At 37.5% G+C, this 18,746-nt stretch overlaps 1 protein-coding gene across 7 annotated transcripts; it reads right to left on the bottom strand.

The window, feature by feature from the left end:
• Positions 1 to 2,437: 2,437 nt before the first annotated feature.
• Positions 2,438 to 11,266, bottom strand: LOC140965747 (uncharacterized). Of its 7 annotated transcripts, none has more exons than XR_012173148.1 (3): positions 8,015 to 9,483; positions 3,372 to 3,414; positions 2,465 to 2,656 (listed from the first exon to the last, which is right to left on the bottom strand). XR_012173148.1 is itself a non-coding variant. In XM_073425918.1 (2 exons), the coding sequence occupies exon 1, from the start codon at positions 8,824 to 8,826 to the stop codon at positions 8,047 to 8,049; it is 780 nt and encodes a 259-aa protein (XP_073282019.1). In that variant the 5' UTR covers positions 8,827 to 9,483; the 3' UTR covers positions 2,438 to 2,656; positions 8,020 to 8,046. The 7 variants fall into 7 exon arrangements, 3 of the variants coding, with proteins under 3 accessions (XP_073282019.1, XP_073282031.1, XP_073282011.1); XR_012173141.1 differs by having other exon boundaries at positions 2,466 to 2,656; positions 3,372 to 3,420; positions 8,020 to 9,483; XM_073425918.1 differs by lacking the exon at positions 3,372 to 3,414 and having other exon boundaries at positions 2,438 to 2,656; positions 8,020 to 9,483.
• Between the last annotated feature and the right edge of the window lie 7,480 nt (positions 11,267 to 18,746).

Raw genomic sequence — 18,746 nt, 5'->3', positions numbered from 1 at the left:
ATTTATGATCACTAAGACATTCCTGGCTGGGAGTGGATGGAAATAATAATGTTCCCACGAGCCTGAAAACCTACATTAAAACTAGTATTACCACCTTGAAAAACACCATTGACTCCATCTTTATAAAAGCAAGGTTGATTTACTGGATTATTCACAATATACAACTGATGCAGATGTAGCATTGGGTTTCTATTTCCACTTCCCCTGGCATAAAATGGGTTTCTTTGTCCAGTAATTTCTCTCTTCAATGTGGTGTGTATTTTTTCTCATGACAGGGGAGTGTTAAAGTTCAGAGGTAGTGTTACTTGTCTTACCACTTTCTAAACTTTATTCAACCTCTTTGGGACAGTTGCTCTCTTGACTTGCACCATTTACAAATTTGCTGGTTTCACTAACAACAGCCTTCACATCAGCCAAATGTCATTAGCCATGAGCTTTGATGATTCTTACACGTCAATTTCAGTACTTACTCCTTTATTTTCTTGATTATTCAGTTGAAGCTCTTGAATTTCTTTGTCAAAATATGATCATATTGTTGGCCTTAAAATTGTTCAATTATATCATCGACAAAACTACCTGGACGATCATTTCTTCATTCAGCTCCTCTTCAAAGGTTAGTGAAATTTCTGCCCATTATTTTCTCAGACTAATATCTTTTTGGCGGTGTATCTTCCGACTGGACGTGCTAATTTTGCTTAATGTTGTGTTCTTTTTTCTGTTGATTGATTTCTTTTTGTTTAGTTTCTGGGGCATTTTTTTCCCACTCCCCTACTTCCACTATCCCACGATCATTTGATTCGACCGATCTCCTTGTCAGTCCACTATCTGCTTCATTCAAAATTTTCATAACAGATGAACTTTTTCATTGTGGAACTTTATTGACTAAAAAATTCTCTTTGGGCTTGGGCTTGGGCTTTGTAAATATTAGGCTAATTTTATTTTTGGCATAAACAAGATCATAGTGGAAAACTGCTTGTATTTTAATAGTTTATCTGGTGTTGTTTGCTTATGTATCAGAAATTTATTGAATTAGTAAAAATTTCCTCTAAGAAAAGCGTTACAAAATATATTGTGCTATTTAAGAAAAAAATGCATACATGTATTGTCCCAAGCTCATTTCTCTAATATGTTCACGCAAACTCTTAGGTACCGTTTGGTTCATGGTATGAGATATATAGTATGGAGATAAGTAATATTTTGTAATAATAAAATAAATAGAAAATGATAATTAATATAGTGTTTGATTTAATTGATTTGATTGATTAAATTTGAGATAATATGATATTACCATTTTGTCATTGTTGAAAATATTAATAGAATATTAATAATATTATTTATTAACGATAATATCGTAATTTTATATTATTGATTTGATTAATGTGAGATAAATTATTACGAATTCGATTGATGTGAAATAAATAATTAATAATTTGATTGATTGAGATAAATAATACTTGTACAAAACAAGTGATATGATATGATTATTTATATTAGTACTTACAAGTACTTGAACCAAACAGTATCTTATAGTATAGTATGCAGTTACGTGGATTGTCATGGTTGAATACTAGACTTCCTCTGGAATGTACTTCCTCTTGTTTATGTCAATTTTTTTTTACTAAAATTGACAAGTCTTCTTTAGGTCATCAATGGTAAATGATATTATGAACTTTTTTTCAAAAAATGAAAGCACATAGCCAAATCTGCAAATTGTTTTAAAATGAAAACACATGAATGACAAGCTCCATCGCCATATCTAAAATATTCAAGATCAGAAGGCCAAAACTAGAAAAAAGATTCAAAGACGAAAAAAACATTCCCCAGCTTCCAATCAACCGAAGACTTATCCTCTAAATAATTTGTCTATATTCCTTTCCTGAAACAGCATGCATGCTACTTTTCCAATAACTGTTTTATTTCCTTGTTTAAAAAGGTTTCTTCATGATGATTGATCGTCAGAAACCTCTGACAGGAACACTTCGTTGATGGGTTCAAGTTGTAGATATTTTGGTAAAGAAGATTGTCCAATGCAAACGTTGTTGTGATATATTTTGTTTATCGGCACCAAAGGCCTTCAATACCACTTATCGGCAGCTCGATCCGGTCTATTTCCATGTGGATGCTTTTGGGCTCTTGGGGTGAAGAAGTGTGAGGCTCATTTACTCTAACGACAATTAATAATCAAACAATAATGGTTTGATTTAAAACTACAGCGGAAACGGTTTAAAATACTTTAAAACAGACCTCAGGGCCTAGAAAAATTTCGGCATGACCTCCCCGTAAGCAGGACATCCCGAAAAACTCAAGCAGCATTTTATATCAAAATATACTCCAACTAGAGTCATAAAAACAAAAACAAAAATCAACAACCATAGCCGCACTGGCCAAGACAAAACAGAAATTAAAACTTACCACATACTCACCAGATCATAAGAATCATAGGGTCGACTCAGAACATCACAAAAACAACCAAATATCGCTACAAATACACGGGAAATCTCCCCGGCAAATAAACTACAATACAAGACTGAAACAAACTCAAGATATACATATAGACTAACTGGGAAACTCCACTGATAGAACCAAGCAATCCAACCTCAATCCCGAGCTCCACTGGCGGAACCTCGGCCTGATGCTGCAAAACGACTCGGGAGATCTACCATGGTGCCCAATAGCAACCACAGCAGCCCCCCAGTAAACAACTAAGGTTAGGATTCTGGTATGAAACAGTTCAACAATAACAGCAATAATCATAAATCATGCATAATCATATAATAAAATGTGATATGCAATGCATGAAAGGCTCAACGAATAATCGGGATAACAGGAGCCAACAAACGGTATGATAACAACTGGAATATTGCTCGAGCAACAACACAGGGGAGCTACATCGTCATGCAGCTAAACCGCCCTGCCAAGTATGCGAGGTATGCCAAGCTGTGCTGAATAACACCCATGACTCGTCCTCCATACAGCTGATACGATATAACAGGATGGCACAACAGAACGAACCAGATGACACAATCCCAGCGCTCACCTCAAAATGTTCACTAACCACGGTATTGTTCAATCACATCTACGGTCTCATGTGTATAGGCCTATCAGCCAGACAATGATCCCGAACAACAGTGTCAGATAACAACGGATATCAACAATGAGCTAACAAGAACGATAGGGCTCAACATGAATGTCATAACTGTATGCCCTATGCTAAATGCCAATAAGATGTCATAATAATAAACATATATCACAACGAAGGCATTTAACAATTTACAATAGCCAACAAGTCATACACCCGATCAATGTAACACAGAATGGCAATTAAACATAATTTATGTTTCACCGTCGTATGTTACCGAGCTGTAACATACCTATACCAACTTGACAATCCAATAACAACTTCACTTCAAGACCCTCGACCTAAACAAAGCAACAATAAGCCGATCATGAAAACTATATTCCATACCAATGTCTAATTTGGCACAAAAGAGCATAAAATTCATATCTCGCTCAAAATTAACTCAAATCAATATCCGCCAATTGGAAATTAAAGATAATCAATTATCTTAGTTTCTCTAGTTGAAACCATCTTTAGAATCTCAATAGATTATTCTCAGAATTTTCAAGAACACACTGCTACTCAACAGATTTTCGGACAAAATCTTGTACTGAGCAGTTTCGGAAAAATGAGCATAACTATCTCAATTCTTAATGAAATTTAACAAATCTTATATCATTACGAAGAAAACACATATTTCTACAACTTTGTTTTTAACCAAAAACCCAGAATATGAGTGCAAACATGCCATAAACCTGAATTACAGTAAGTGTCTTGCACAACACAGTTTCAGAATTTGATTTGACACATTTTGATAGAAAAATCATATCAATTCCGTTTCTTATCCAAATTTGATAATTCTAGCGGCTAAAGAAAGCTAACAAATAGAGCTACAAGTTCTATTTAGGTCATTTCTACAAATTCAAAATACAAAAATCGCAGCAACACAAAACGCTCACCCCAAAATCGGAAGAATTCGCGCAGAAACAGAGCACCCAAACAGTAGCTTCGATCTACTCAAATCCTTGCTCAAACTTCGCGATTTCTGACTTGAATCGAAGCCTAGGATGTTAGGAAGACACCCCTTTAGATCGATTGAGATTTGGACGCCGACGGAGGAGATATCGCCACTTTCCCACAGCTGCTCCAAGGGTTGCGGGAATTGGGTTTTCTTCTTTCTTTCTATTTCCTTTCTTCCCTCTCTTATGCGTAAGATAAGTTGTGTATATGTGTGTAATAATTGACCACAACACTTAATAAATTGAGTCTATTTTATCCGGATTTTACGTATTTTAAGAACTCGTGTGTTATTTAAACTCTATATGTATTTTATATCGTTAAATTCTCCGAGATTCTAAAATACATATTTTTAACACACTTCTTGAATTTATTTGGCATAAATAATTATTTTAATTTACAACTCAATAATTATTCTAATTATGTCAAATTACCGGATAATTAATCACAGGGCCTTACACTTCTCCACCCCTTAAAACAAATTTCGTCCTCGAAATTTCAGTTTACACACATGCATCTTATACACGGCACAACAACAACAGTACAATACTAAGAATCAAACAGATATGGATAAGATGCTCTCATCTTCTCTTCTGTTTCCCATGTTGATTCTTCTACCCCATGCCTCGACCACTGAACACGTACAAGTGGGATAACTTTATTGTGTAACACTTTATCTTTACGATCCACTATACAAACAGGATACTCAATATACGATAGAGAAGGGTCGAGTTCAACCTCATCAGGCTGAATCACATGAGACGGATCGGGCTCATACTTACGCAACATAGAAACATGGAAAACATCGTGGATGCCAGACAATGACTGGGGCAAATCCAAACGATAAGCGCAAGTCCCAATACGCTCAACAATCTCGTAGGGGCCAACAAAACGAGGTGACAACTTACCTCTCATGCCAAAACGAACAACACCTATAAACGGAGAGATCCTCATAAACACAAAATCTCCAACTTGAAATTCTAGAGGTCCACGACGTCTGTTAACACAACTAGCTTGCCGATCTTGAGCAGCTTTCATTCTCTGAAGAATCAACTGGACTTTATCATGCATTTCCTGAACAATGTCAGGTCCAGTCAACTGCTTCTCACCAAATTCATCCCAACAAAGAGGTGATCGACATCGTCTGCCGTACAAAGCTTCAAAAGGAGCCATACCAATAGTCACCTGGAAACTGTTGTTATATGAAAATTCTACTAGAGGTAAAGCTTCTTGCCAACTATCTTTGAAATCCATAACCACTGCTCGAAGTAGATCCTCAAGTGTCTGGATCGTACGCTCTCCCTGACCATCTGTCTGAGGATGGTACGCAGTACTCATCGCAAGTCGTGTACACATTTCTTTTTGGAAACTAGTCCAAAACTTTGATGTGAATCTAGGGTCACGATCTGAAACTATTGCAACCGGAACTCCATGAAGTCTCACAACATTTTCAATATACAGACGAGCCATCTTCTTGTACGAATACGTTCTCTCATACGGAATAAAGTGTGCTGATTTAGATAATCTATCGACAATCACCCAAATGGAATCGAAATGACGAGAAGTACGTGGCAAATGCATGACAAAATCCATTGCCACGTGCTCCCAGTTCCACTGAGGAACCTCAAGACTATGCAGTAATCCTTCCGGTCTCATTCGTTCTGCTTTGACTTGCTGACAGATCATACAACGAGACACAAACTCAGCCACATCCTTTTTCATATTCTTCCACCAAAACTGAGGCCGTAGAATATGATACATTTTCCTGCCTCTTGGGTGGATACTATATCGAGTACAATGAGCTTCTTTAAGGATGGCTGCACGCAATTCAGGAATATCTGAGACAACCAATCTACCATTCAATCGAAGAGAATCATCTGAGTGAATTGAGAAACCAGATTGGTGTCCTTGAGATACTAACTCATAAGATTTCAAAACTCGATCATCAGTTTTCTGAGCTGACTTTACAATCTGAATCAGCTCTGGCTCAACAGAAATCTGAGATACACAAACAACATTACCTTGGATTTGAAAATGCAACCCAGAAGAGCAAATATCCTCTCGTAACTTAGAAACATGAATCGATGATAAATTAACACCAATAACCTTACGGCTCAAAGCATCGGCAATGACATTCACTTTTCCCGGATGATACTGGATCTCACAATCATAATCTTTCAAAAGATCCATCCAACGTCTCTGTCTCATATTCAGATCTGACTGAGAGAACATATACTTCAAGCTTTTGTGATCAGAATAGATTACAAATTGCTCCCCAAACAAATAATGCCTCCAAATCTTGAGAGCAAAAACAATAGCAGCCAATTCCAAGTCATGAACAGGATACTTAGACTCATGCGGTTTCAACTGGCGAGAACCATAGGCCACCACTCTGCCATGCTGCATCAGTACACAACCTAATCCTCGATTTGATGCGTCAGTCCAAACAACGAATCCTCCAGAACCACTTGGAATGGTAAGAACTGGTGCAGAAGTCAATCTCTTCTTCAACTCGACAAAACTTGACTCACATTGATCAGACCAAATGAATCTCTGATTTTTCTGAGTCAGTTGAGTGATAGGTCTAGCAATCTTTGAGAAATTTTTGATAAATCTTCGGTAATAACCAGCTAAACCCATGAAACTACGAATCTCGGGCACATTGGTCAGTCGTGCCCAGTTCAGAACTGCTTCTACTTTACTTGGATCGACAGAAATACCATGTTGAGATATGACATGGCCCAGAAACACAACTTTATCTAACCAAAACTCACACTTGTATAGCTTGGCGTACAACTGCTTCTTTTGAAGAATTCAAAGAACTAATCTCAAGTGTTTGGCATGCTCTTCCTCAGACTTGGAATAGACAAGAATATCATCGATGAATACAATCACAAAACGATCGAGATATTTACGAAATACTCGATTAATCAAGTCCATAAACACAGCAGAAGCATTGGTCAAACCAAAAGGCATAACCAAAAATTCAAAGTGTCTGTATCTCGTGCGAAAAGCTGTTTTCGGCACATCTTTTTGTCTGACTCGCACTTGATGGTACCCAGAACGGAGATCAATCTTAGAATACACCGAAGTACCTTGCAACTGATCAAATAAGTCATCAATCCTAGGAAGTGGATATTTATTCTTGACAGTAAACTTATTCAGTTGCCGATAATCAATACACATCCGCATCGTACCATCTTTCTTCTTGACAAATAGAATCGGTGCACCCCACGGTGAAGAACTCGGACGAATATAACCTTTACTCAACAAGTAATGTAATTGTTCTTTCAGTTCTTTTAGCTCAACAGGAGCTAAACGATATGGTACTCGAGATATGGGTTCAGTTCTTGGCATTAATTCGATACAGAACTCAACTTCTCGTTCTGGTGGAAAACCAGGAATCTCTTATGGAAACACATCAGGAAACTCACAGACTACAGGAATATCAGAAATATGTGGCTCATCTTGCGATAGATCAACAGCATAAACCAGAAAACTTTCATGACCAGAATCTAACAATCGATTCATCTCAATGGCAGAAACTAGAGGAATCTTGGCTTGAGAACCACGGCCATAGAAATTCCATTTAGGAGCAAAGCTAGGCCTGAAACGAACTATTCCGCGATATCAGTCAACAGTGGCACGATTTGCAGTCAAAACATCCATACCAACTATACAATCAAAGTCATGCATAGGCAGGACTATGAGATTTAGATACAGAACATTTTCATCGTGAAACAAAACCACATTGAACACCACATTATCAGTGATAATCATTTTGCCCATCGGAGTATCAACAGATAGATTGGAATTCATACTAGTGGTGCGAAGATCATGCGAAACGACAAATGCATGAGAAACAAATGAATGAGATGCTCCGGTATCAAATAACACTCGTGCTATAAAACCACATAGAGTACAGTTACAAGTAATGACAGTACCTGGAGCTGCCTGAGCCTCATCCTCAGTCAAGGCAAATCCATGAACAGATGACTGATTCTGTTGACCACCTTGCCCTCTGCTCTGATGCGAAGGGCGACTAGGCTGATGGAAAGACTGGGACGCTTCTGGAATTCTATTACTTTGAGCTCCACTACCTGCCTGGGCTGATTTCCCCGTCTTACGAGGACAGACTTTAGCAAAATGACCCGGCCGACCACAAACATTGCAAACCCCTTGAACTCCAACACACTGATTACTGGAATGCTTGCCTCCACAATGATCACAGTAAGGTCCACTATAGCGATATCCACCACGGTTCCCTGAACTCCCCGAACTCGAAGAACTAGAACCAGGCTTCTTAAATTGTTTCCCACGTGAACGAAGAGATTTAGAACCAGATTTATTGAATTGTTGCCTTCCCGAATGATGATGTTGGGTAGGAGCTCGATTGCACTCCTCTTAAGACTAGCTTCAGCCCTTTTTGCTATTTCCACTGCTTCAAGATAATTCAGTGGCTTACCGATAGAAACAAAAGGGTGCAGATGATCGTTCAATCCTTCAATGAAACTTTCGACAACAGCAACCTGACTTGCAGCAACATGAGGAGCATATCTCAGCATAGCATAAAAAGTATCCGCATACTCCGCAACTGACATATCGCCCTGCTTCAAGTTATGAAACTTCGAAGCCTTAGAGCTATAAAATGATGGAGGACAATAACTTTCCTTAAACTTCATCTTGAATATATCCCACGATGGAACAATTCTCTGCGCATCTAAGGTCATTAATGTAGTAGACCACCACATTTTGGCACGATCTTTCAACCGATGCACAGCTAATCTCAATCGACACTCTGGAGGATACTCAATCAAATCAAACAATTCCTCAATCTCAAAAATTCACAATTATGCTTTCTCAGCTCCCTCCGAACCACTGAATCGAGGTGGATGCATTGAGTGGAAACAGGCAACTAACTCATCCATCCTAAGATGCTCTAATTGATCAGCAACTTGCTCAACAAAAATATCATCAGCAACATGGACACGAGGTCTACCACGTCCACGACCTCGACCACGAGCTAGAAGAATCTCATCAACAGGAATTTCTCCACCTCCCTCCATTCAATACGATAAAACACCAAAACAATTAGAATGGAAGTAAACAAATCATATAATCACATAAGCATGTTGTCAAGTAGCATACACAGGCGCAACAACCATTTTAGTGCCAAGACTCAAGTGTCATAGACTCTAATTCGAGCGTATCCTAGTTTACGCTCTGAAACCAAGATGTGAGGCTCATTTACTATAACGACAATTAATGATCAAACAATAATGGTTTGATTTAAAACTGCAGCGGAAATGGTTTAAAATACTTTAAAACAGACCTCAGGGCCTAGAAAAATTTCGGCATGACCTCCCCATAAGCAGGACATCCCGAAAAACTCAAGCAGCATTTTATATCAAAATATACTCCAACTAGAGACATAAAAACAAAAACCAAAGTCAACAACCATAGCCGCACTGGTCAGGACTAAACAGAAATTAAAACTTACCACATACTCACCAGATCATAAGAATAATAGGGTCGACTCAGAACATCACAAAAACAACCAAATATTGCTACAAATACACGGGGCATCTCCCCGGCAAGTAAACTACAATACAAGACTGAAACAAACTCAAGATATACATATAGACTAACTGGGAAACTCCACTGACAGAACCAAGCAATCCAACCTCAATCCCGAGCTCCACTGGCGGAACCTCGGCCTGATGCTTCAAAACGACTCGGGAGATCTACCATGGTGCCCAATAGCAACCACAGCAGCCCCCCAGTAAACAACTAAGGTTAGGATTCTGGTATGAAACAGTTCAACAATAACAACAATAATAATAAATCATGCATAATCATATAATAAAATGTAATATGCAATGCATGAAAGGCTCAACGAATAATCGGGATAACAGGAGCCAACAAACGGTACGATAACAACTGGAATAATGCTCGAGCAACAACATAGGAGAGCTACACCGGCATGCAGCTAAACCGCCCTGCCAAGTATGCGAGGTATGCCAAGCTGTGCTGAATAACACCCCTCACTCGTCCTCCATACAGCTGATACGATATAACAGGATGGCACAACAGAACGAACCAGATGACACAATCCCAGCGCTCACCTCAAAAGGTTGCACTAACCAAGGGATTGTTCAATCACATCTACGGTCTCATGTGTATAGGCCTATCAGCCACACAATGATCCCGAGATAAACAACAGTGCCAGATAACAACGGATATCAACAATGGGCTAACAAGAACGATAGGGCTCAACATGAATGTCATAACTGTATGTCCTATGCTAAATGCCAATAAGATGTCATAATAATAAACTTATATCACAACGAAGGCATTTAACAATTTACAATAGCCAACAAGTAATACACCTGATCAATATAACACAGAATGGAAATTAAACATAATTTATGTTTTACCATCGTATATTACCGAGCTGTAACATTCCTATACCAACTTGACAATCCAATAACAACTTTACTTCAAGACACTCGGCCTAAACAAAGCAACAATAAGCCGATCATGAAAACTATTTTTCATACCAATGTCCAATTTGGCACAAAAGAGCATAAAATTCATATCTCGCTCAAAATTAACTCAAATAAATATCCGTCAATTGGAAATTAAAGATAACTCAATTATCTAAGTTTCTCTAGTTGAAACCATCTTCATAATCTCAATAGATTATTCTCAGAATTTTCAAGAACACACTGCTACTCAACAGATTTTCGGACAAAATCTCGTACTGAGCAGTTTCGGCAAAATGAGCATAACTATCTCAATTTTTAATGGAATTTAACGAATCGTATATCATTACGAAGACAACACATAGCTGTACAACTTTTTTTTTAACCAAAAACCTAGAATATGAGTGCAAACATGCCATAAACCCGAATTACAGTAGGTGTCTTGCACAGCACAGTTTCAGAATTCGATTTGACGCATTTTGGTAGAAAAATCATTTCAATTCCGTTTCTTATCCAAATTTGATGATTCTAGGTGCTAAAGAAAGCTAACAAAGAGCTACAAGTTCTTTTTAGGTCATTTCTATAATTCATACAAAAATCGCAGCAACACAAAATGCTCACCCCAAAATCGGAAGAATTCGCGCAGAAACAGAGCACCCGAACAGCAGCTTCGATCTACTCGAATCCTTGCTCAAACTTCGCGATTTCTGACGCCGGACGGAGGTGATATCGCCACTTTCCCACAGATGCTCCAAGGGTTGCGGGAATTGGGTTTTCTTCTTTCTTTCTATTTCCTTTCTTCCCTCTCTTATGCGTAAGATAAGTTGTGTATATGTGTGTAATAATTGACCACAACACTTAATAAATTGAGTCTATTTTATCCGGATTTTACGTATTTTAAGAACTCGTGTGTTATTTAAACTATGTATACATTTTATATTGTTAAATTCTCCGATATTCTAAAATACATATTTTTAATACACTTCTTGAATTTATTTGGCATAAATAATTATTTTAATTTACAACTCAATAATTATTCTAATTATGTCAAATTACTGGATAATTAATCACAGGGCCTTACAAGAAGTACCATTCATCCTCTCCTACTCTTGGATATGTTTCTGCATGCCATATATATAGCTCGATTATAATTAAAAACATATAACATACATATGTTAATTAGGAAAATTGTATGATAATTAAAAGAAATGGGAAGACAATAAAATTTGGAATGCAATATATTTTTAGTTGAGCTTTTGCATTAGTACTTAGTAAATATTTTACACTCAAATAATCTCAAACACTTATAATTATTGTTTCTCTCTTTTTTTTGGACAATTTCTTCAATACAGTACATAGGTTATTTATAAGAAAATATATCCAAACATTTCAATTATACAATTTCAATTTTCCTACCTATATTAATTTCAAATTGGTCACCTAAAATTATCGCATTATCATCTAATTTCAATTTGCTCACATTTATTGACTATAAATGGATGGCACATTCACATTGTTGACAACTTGCTGCAACAATCATCTTTTTCAGCCGACATCATTTTGAAGCATTTTGGTTCCTTAGTTGACATTGCTTACAAATTACTTAATTTTAACACCCTCTCTTAATTTTTAATCCGAACTTCAATAAATTTTTCTACACCAACTACTTTTGTGAATCCATCTACAATATGTTCTTTTGTATTTAAGAATTCCAACTGAATAAGATCAAAATCAAAACACTCCAAAAACAATTTTTTGAGTTAATATTTCTACAATCGCAATTGTAAGGAATACGTTGTTTGTCAGTTATGAATAAATACGTAAACGGCAATTAAAATAGCAAATTTGTGTTTTATCAGAATTAGGTGTTGTGCCAGATGTTACAACATCTTGGACAACATGCAGCGGAATATTAACTTTTATAACACAAATCGACTTTAAATAAATAAACGGACAAGATTAAATATGCACAAGTATAAATACTTGTGCGGTGCCTTATGGCAAAAATTAATCACTAGAAACCAAATCGTTTACACAAAAACCTATCACTAGCGATTTTTATGAAAATCAATTTCCTCAACACTTTGAGAAAATAAAGCTTTCTAAAACAAATAACCAGAANGAAGAACCCAATGATGTCTTTGATCTCTTATTTATAGATGTAGACTTTTATCTCCATAAGAAAACCTATAACATAAGGAAAGTAAGAGTTTTATTAGGAATAAACTCTATTTAACCATTGATATCATATCTCTTTAAATCATTCCAATAAATAACATATCTAGACTACTTTTGAATGATTATCTCCTTATCTAAGAAAGACAAAATCACATAAAATAATCTACTCAATCAAATCAACAAGGAAAAATAATTTTAGATAAATAATTAAAAATCTAGGGAATTATAACAATTAAAGTCGAGAATATTATTTCCCTACAATCTCTCTCTTTTTGCCTTTCTTGGACAAAAATGAGATCAAACCCTTTTATCCTTGATTTAGCTCAAATACACTCCCCCTGAGTTAGTGAACTTTTCTCCCCCTGAATAAAATACTGTTAGTAAGAGTGTTGTTAGTAATGTTGGCAACATTCGAGACAACACCTGCAATAGTTTCATTAACAGTTTATAAGACGACTACATCTAGGGAGAGATAGCAACCTAGACCGAGATATTAGCAAAATAAGAACACAAACAGAAACAAAAAAAACTCTAAACATTAAAAAATCTACGCATCATCATCTTCATCACTACTGTCCTCCTCATCACTGTCCTCTTCCTCTTCATCATCCTTAGTCCCTTACGGACCAGCACCCGTTTGAGCATCATCTCCCCTTTTTTGTCCGGGAAAGACACCTACTTCCAAGAGAAGCCTGAGGTCAGCAGCCAAATCCTCATAATACACCAAGTCTGCCTTAAGCTGGGATATCTTTTTAATAGCATGGTCGAGATGAGCCTGAACTCCAGCTACAGTAATCTTCACAAAATCAGCAGTTGGTGTATGAGAGGTGGAACCTTGAGAAGGTCCAGAAGCAAGAGGTGTTGTGGTAAGGTCTATCCAGGGAAGGTCAATCTTGCGGTTTCCTTTGAAAAAGGCAGGGGCGATTTTGATTGTTTCACTGGATTCAGACAGTCCCTCACTCACATCTCGAACAAATCCCTGGGATACCAGTATCCCATAGATCAAACTGGGAAACGGGAGCTTGGATGACTTCAATCCTCCATTTGCATATTGTATGACAGTATAAAAGATGAGACGCCCAAGGTTCAAAGTGCAGTTGCCAATGGCAAACAGAGTCAGTGCCTGGGACTTAGTGACCACCGTAGTGTTGGTGGTTGATGTCCAGTTTCGGATGGAAATCTTGAGCAGCACCGAGTATAGGGACGTGAGATTTGAAGCGGAGACCTTATGTGGATTAGCAGGGAATTTGCTAAGCACGACACCAGTTAGGACAGATATTACCTCATCAAGATCCGGTTGAGAACCTACAGAAATTTCAGGTGTACTGGAATAAGTATTGATGACATGAGGGTCGAAATTATACAATCTGTTGCGTACAAACACTTTACCAAATTTCTCCGAGCTCGCATTACCAACACCCGACGAGAGGTTGCCATAGAATTCAAGCACAACTTTGGGGCAATAAGGCTGTACAGAGGAGATGGTGGAGAACAGTCCGCGAGACTTGAGAAAATCTATCAGATTGTTTCGAGAGAAGGCTTCCATATCAGCATTGCGTTCTTCAATAAATCTCCGGTTAGTGTAAAGATCCCAGTTGGAGAATGATGTCTCAGTATAGAACTTGGTATTGAAGCTGCTGTCTAGATCATACTCACTGAGGTCAGTGTTGTCTAAGGTGTCCTCAACATCCAACACAACATTTGTAGCAGCAGGCGCATCTTCATCTCTTGTATCATCAGAGGCAATGTCCTCATCAGGGGCTCCCGCTGAGTGATGAGAGTGTGTACCAGAGTCTTCACTGTCAGATAGGGTGGTGGTAGCTTCAGTTTTCTTCTCAGGCACATGCTGGATTGGAGAGACATGTGCAGGAGAGGCGGGTGCAGTCTTTTTGGCCTTTTTCATATCAGCCAACACCTGGGCCAAAGATACTTCATCCTCATCAGACGAGGAGTGTTCCTTAGGTGCATCCTGTGTGGCATGAACAGGGGGTGAGAGTCTTCTGTGGATGACGAGGAAGACTTGGCGGCAACCCGTGGTACGGGATTTTTGCGGGCAACTAACTCGTAGTCTCCGTCATTTGAATCATCTCCCAACGTCTCTACCGGATCAATGAGTGGAGGGTTGTCCCTTGTAGCGAAATCGCTTGCCTAGTGTGAGATCAATGTTATATCCGGCCTACCTTTTTGAACGTCTTTTTGGAGGAGAGGGTGGATCGAAAACCCTGATGATAGGTGGGTTATCAATGTCCAGTGCATTTCCAGGCTCACCTGGTGCAATAATCTCCAGGGGTTCCGGCGTAAGAGCAGCTGGGATGATCTGTAAGTTGGAACCCGTGGGTGTTGCATCGGATGTTGCCGGAGATGGGGCAACATCCTCTGTGTGACCCATTTCACTGCGGATATCTTGGGGATCAAAACCCTTTCCTGTCATCGTTTAGATTGTGAGAAACGAAAATTGCCCAAAACAAAGAGCAGCAGAAAAATTTGCGAGCAAGAAAATTCGAGAAACAATTAGGCAAGTAATGATAATTTAGGCTGTGTAAATCAAGAGGATAAACATGAACCTACAGTGCAACGGTAACATGCCATATCAGTAACTGACTCAGTCCAACGGTAAAAAACGGGCATACAAAATTTAACTGTTACTATCTTAAGAAATTATCTCGATAATTATGTGCAATTACTTTTCAAAATAAGTCCAAAAATAAAACCCACATCGGATTTTAGCTCCACTTAACATCAAAGAGCACATGATTTTGATTTCCTGCAAAAATTGTACTTTTATAGAATTTTTCTTTGTTTTCATACGAATATCCTTATGACATGACAAAATTCACAAAGTTATGTTTATGCATGACTTATGGATGCCTCATAACATAATGTAACATAAATTGAAACATGAGAGCAATTATGAGATATGTGTACAGATAAGGTGTTGTCACAAATGTTGGCAACATCTTCTGACAACACCTACAATTCCAGAAACAAATTTCAGTTTTTCTTCACACTAACTTATAACTTTCTAAACATAGAAGTGACAGCTCCCACACTAGAAGAACAGTCTTCAATGGACTATTCTAGGTAGCTTTTTCCATTTTCTTCTATTTCTGTGTTAACATTTAGAAGGGGTAGCTCCCGCACTAAAAGTCCAGCCTTCATTGGGCTACTTTAGGCAGCTTTTTCCATCTTTCCTTCTAATCACAGACACAAAGTTTTAATCACAATTTTTCAAATTCTTCTTGGATTACTTGTCACATTGGTTAAGGTCAAGTGACCATTCTTCAATTCTTTTGTGACTAAATTCACATGTAAAGGTGTGAAGTTTTAAGAGATAACTAAGAATTGTAAGTGCATCAGAAAATTATGCTACACAGTTTCAACACAACATATCACAGTATGAATGCAATACAGTATGTCTAAGTCCTAAAGATGCAAATGCATGGTAGATGTTGTCCGAGATGTTGTAACATCTGAGACAACATCTAAGAATGATTAGACAGAACACGTGCTGAGAGATTTCCTAAGGTTGGACAACCTCTCAAAATCTAATGTTTTGGTGAATATGTCGGCCAGTTGGTTATTTGTATCAAAAAACTCCATTCGAATCAATTCTTTTTCTACAAGATCTCGAATAAAATGATGTTTATGTCAATGTGCTTTGTTCGAGAGTGTTTTAATGGATTTTTTGAAATGTTAATCGCACTAGAATTGTCACAGTACATAAACAAGGGTTCACTCTTTAATCCATAATCTTCTATCATTTGATTCATCCACAAAAGTTGAGTGCAACCACTTCCAGCTGCCACATATTCAGATTCAGCGGTTGAAAGTGACACACAGTTCTGTTTTCTACTATGCCATGAGATCAAATTATTTCCAAGGTAGAAACAACCACCAGAAATACTCTTTCTATCGTCTAAATCCTCAGCCCAATCAGCATCTGAAAACCCAACTACATTTGAGTTGGTTTCGTGTGTATACCATAATCCTAAGTCAATGGTTCCGGCTATGTATCGTAAGATACGTTTTACGACTTTTAAGTGAGAAATCTTAGGATTAGATTGGTATCTAGCATATAAACAAACACTAACATTAAGTCAGGGCGGCTAGCCGTCAAGTACAAGAGACTTTCTATGATGCTGCGATATAGGGTGTTGTCAACATTTTCGGCAACATCGTATTTGGATAATTTTTCATTTGATCCCATAGGTGTCTTCATGTGCTTGATGTTTTCTTTAGCAAATTTCTTTATCAGATTTTTGGCGTACTTACTTTGGCACAAAAAGATGTCATCATGCATTTGTTTGATTTGTAAGCCAAGAAAGAAATGTAATTCACTAACCATGCTCATTTCAAATGTAGTAGACTTGCATTCAACAAAATCATTAGCATGCTTTTGGGATGAAGAACCGAAAATGATATCATCAACATAGATTTGGCAAATAAGGATCTCACCTTTGGATTTTTGAATAAAAAGAGTCTTATCTACCTCACATCTTTTGAATCCGATTTCGAGTAGGTATTTAGTCAGTCTGCCATACCAAGCACGGGGTGCTTGCTTCAAGCCATAAAGAGCCTTTTTCAACTTGTACACATAATCAAGATTATGTGGATCTTCGAATCTTTTAGGCTGTCTAACATATACTTCTTCACACAAGATACCATTTAAAAATGCACTTTTAACATCCATTTGAAACAATTTGATTTTTATAAAGCATGCAATGGCTAGCGAAATTCGGATTGACTCAATTTGGGCAACAGGTGCAAAGGTCTCATCAAAATCAACCCCTTCAACTTGTGTGTACCCTTAAGCAACAAACCTTGCTTTGTTTCGAATGATGTTCGCTGACTCATCAGTTTTATTTTTAAAAATCCATTTTGTTCCAATTATATTGCCATTGATCAGGGGTGGAACCAAAGTCCAAACATCATTTCGAACAAACTCTTCAAGCTCATCATGCATAGCATTGATCCATAACTCATCTTTAGCGCTTCATCTACATTTTTAGGTTCAAGTTGAGATACAAAGCATGAAAATCTAACCTGTGAGTACATAGTACTCACGCACACTAGTCCAACCATTTTTCGATAGTCAACTTTGTCTTTCTTTGGGTTTGGACTTCTTCACGTATCCCTCCAATGATTTGAGATGATGGATGGTTCTTTTGGATTTTGTTTGGAATACATGATCCATCATCCACTGCCTTATCATCCCTGTGAGCATCTTCTTGTGATTCGGTGATTTCAGTGTCACATGTTGTGCCAGATATTGCAACATCTGGGGCAACATCTATATTTTCCAGTGGCATTTGATTTTCCAGAAGGTCTTCAACATCATCTTCAGCAGTTTTCTTCTTGAGATCTGCACAATCATCAAAAACAACATTAATAGATTTCATAATAGTCCTAGTTCTTAAGTTAAACATACGATAATCACGACTATTAGTGGCATATCCCAAAAATAAACACTTATCACTCTTTGAATCAAACTTAGCAAGTTGATCCCTGTCATTCAAAGTGTAACACAGCCAAAAACATGGAAATATTTAAGGTTATGCTTTCTTCCCATGATTATTTCATAAGAAGTCATGGTTAATCCACTTCTTAAATAGACCCTATTCGAAATATGACATGCTGTATTAAGGGCTTCTACCCAAAAATGCTTTGAGATATTCTTTGAAGCTAGCATCACCCTTGCCATTTCTTGCGAAGTTATGTCCTTACGTTCGTCAATGCCATTTTGTTGTGGTGTTTTTGTGCTGAAAATTCGTGTGAAATACCTTTTCTGCTACAGAAGGATGAAAATGAAATGTTTTCAAATTCTATACCGTGATCAGTTCTGATATTTCTTACCTTCAGGTTGTGGAAGTTGGTGATTCTTTTGATCAAATTTTTGAATACATCGAAAGTATCTGATTTCTCTCTAATAAATCTAACCCATGAAAAACGTGAGAAATCATCAACACACACTAAGGAATATTTCTTACCTCCGAGGCTTTCAACTTCCA

This window comes from Primulina huaijiensis, chromosome 2 (assembly GCF_012295235.1).
Source record: "Primulina huaijiensis isolate GDHJ02 chromosome 2, ASM1229523v2, whole genome shotgun sequence".
Lineage (NCBI taxonomy): Eukaryota > Viridiplantae > Streptophyta > Magnoliopsida > Lamiales > Gesneriaceae > Primulina > Primulina huaijiensis.
The sequence above is the reverse complement of the archived record's forward strand: the minus strand, read 5'-3'. Positions and strand labels throughout refer to the sequence as shown.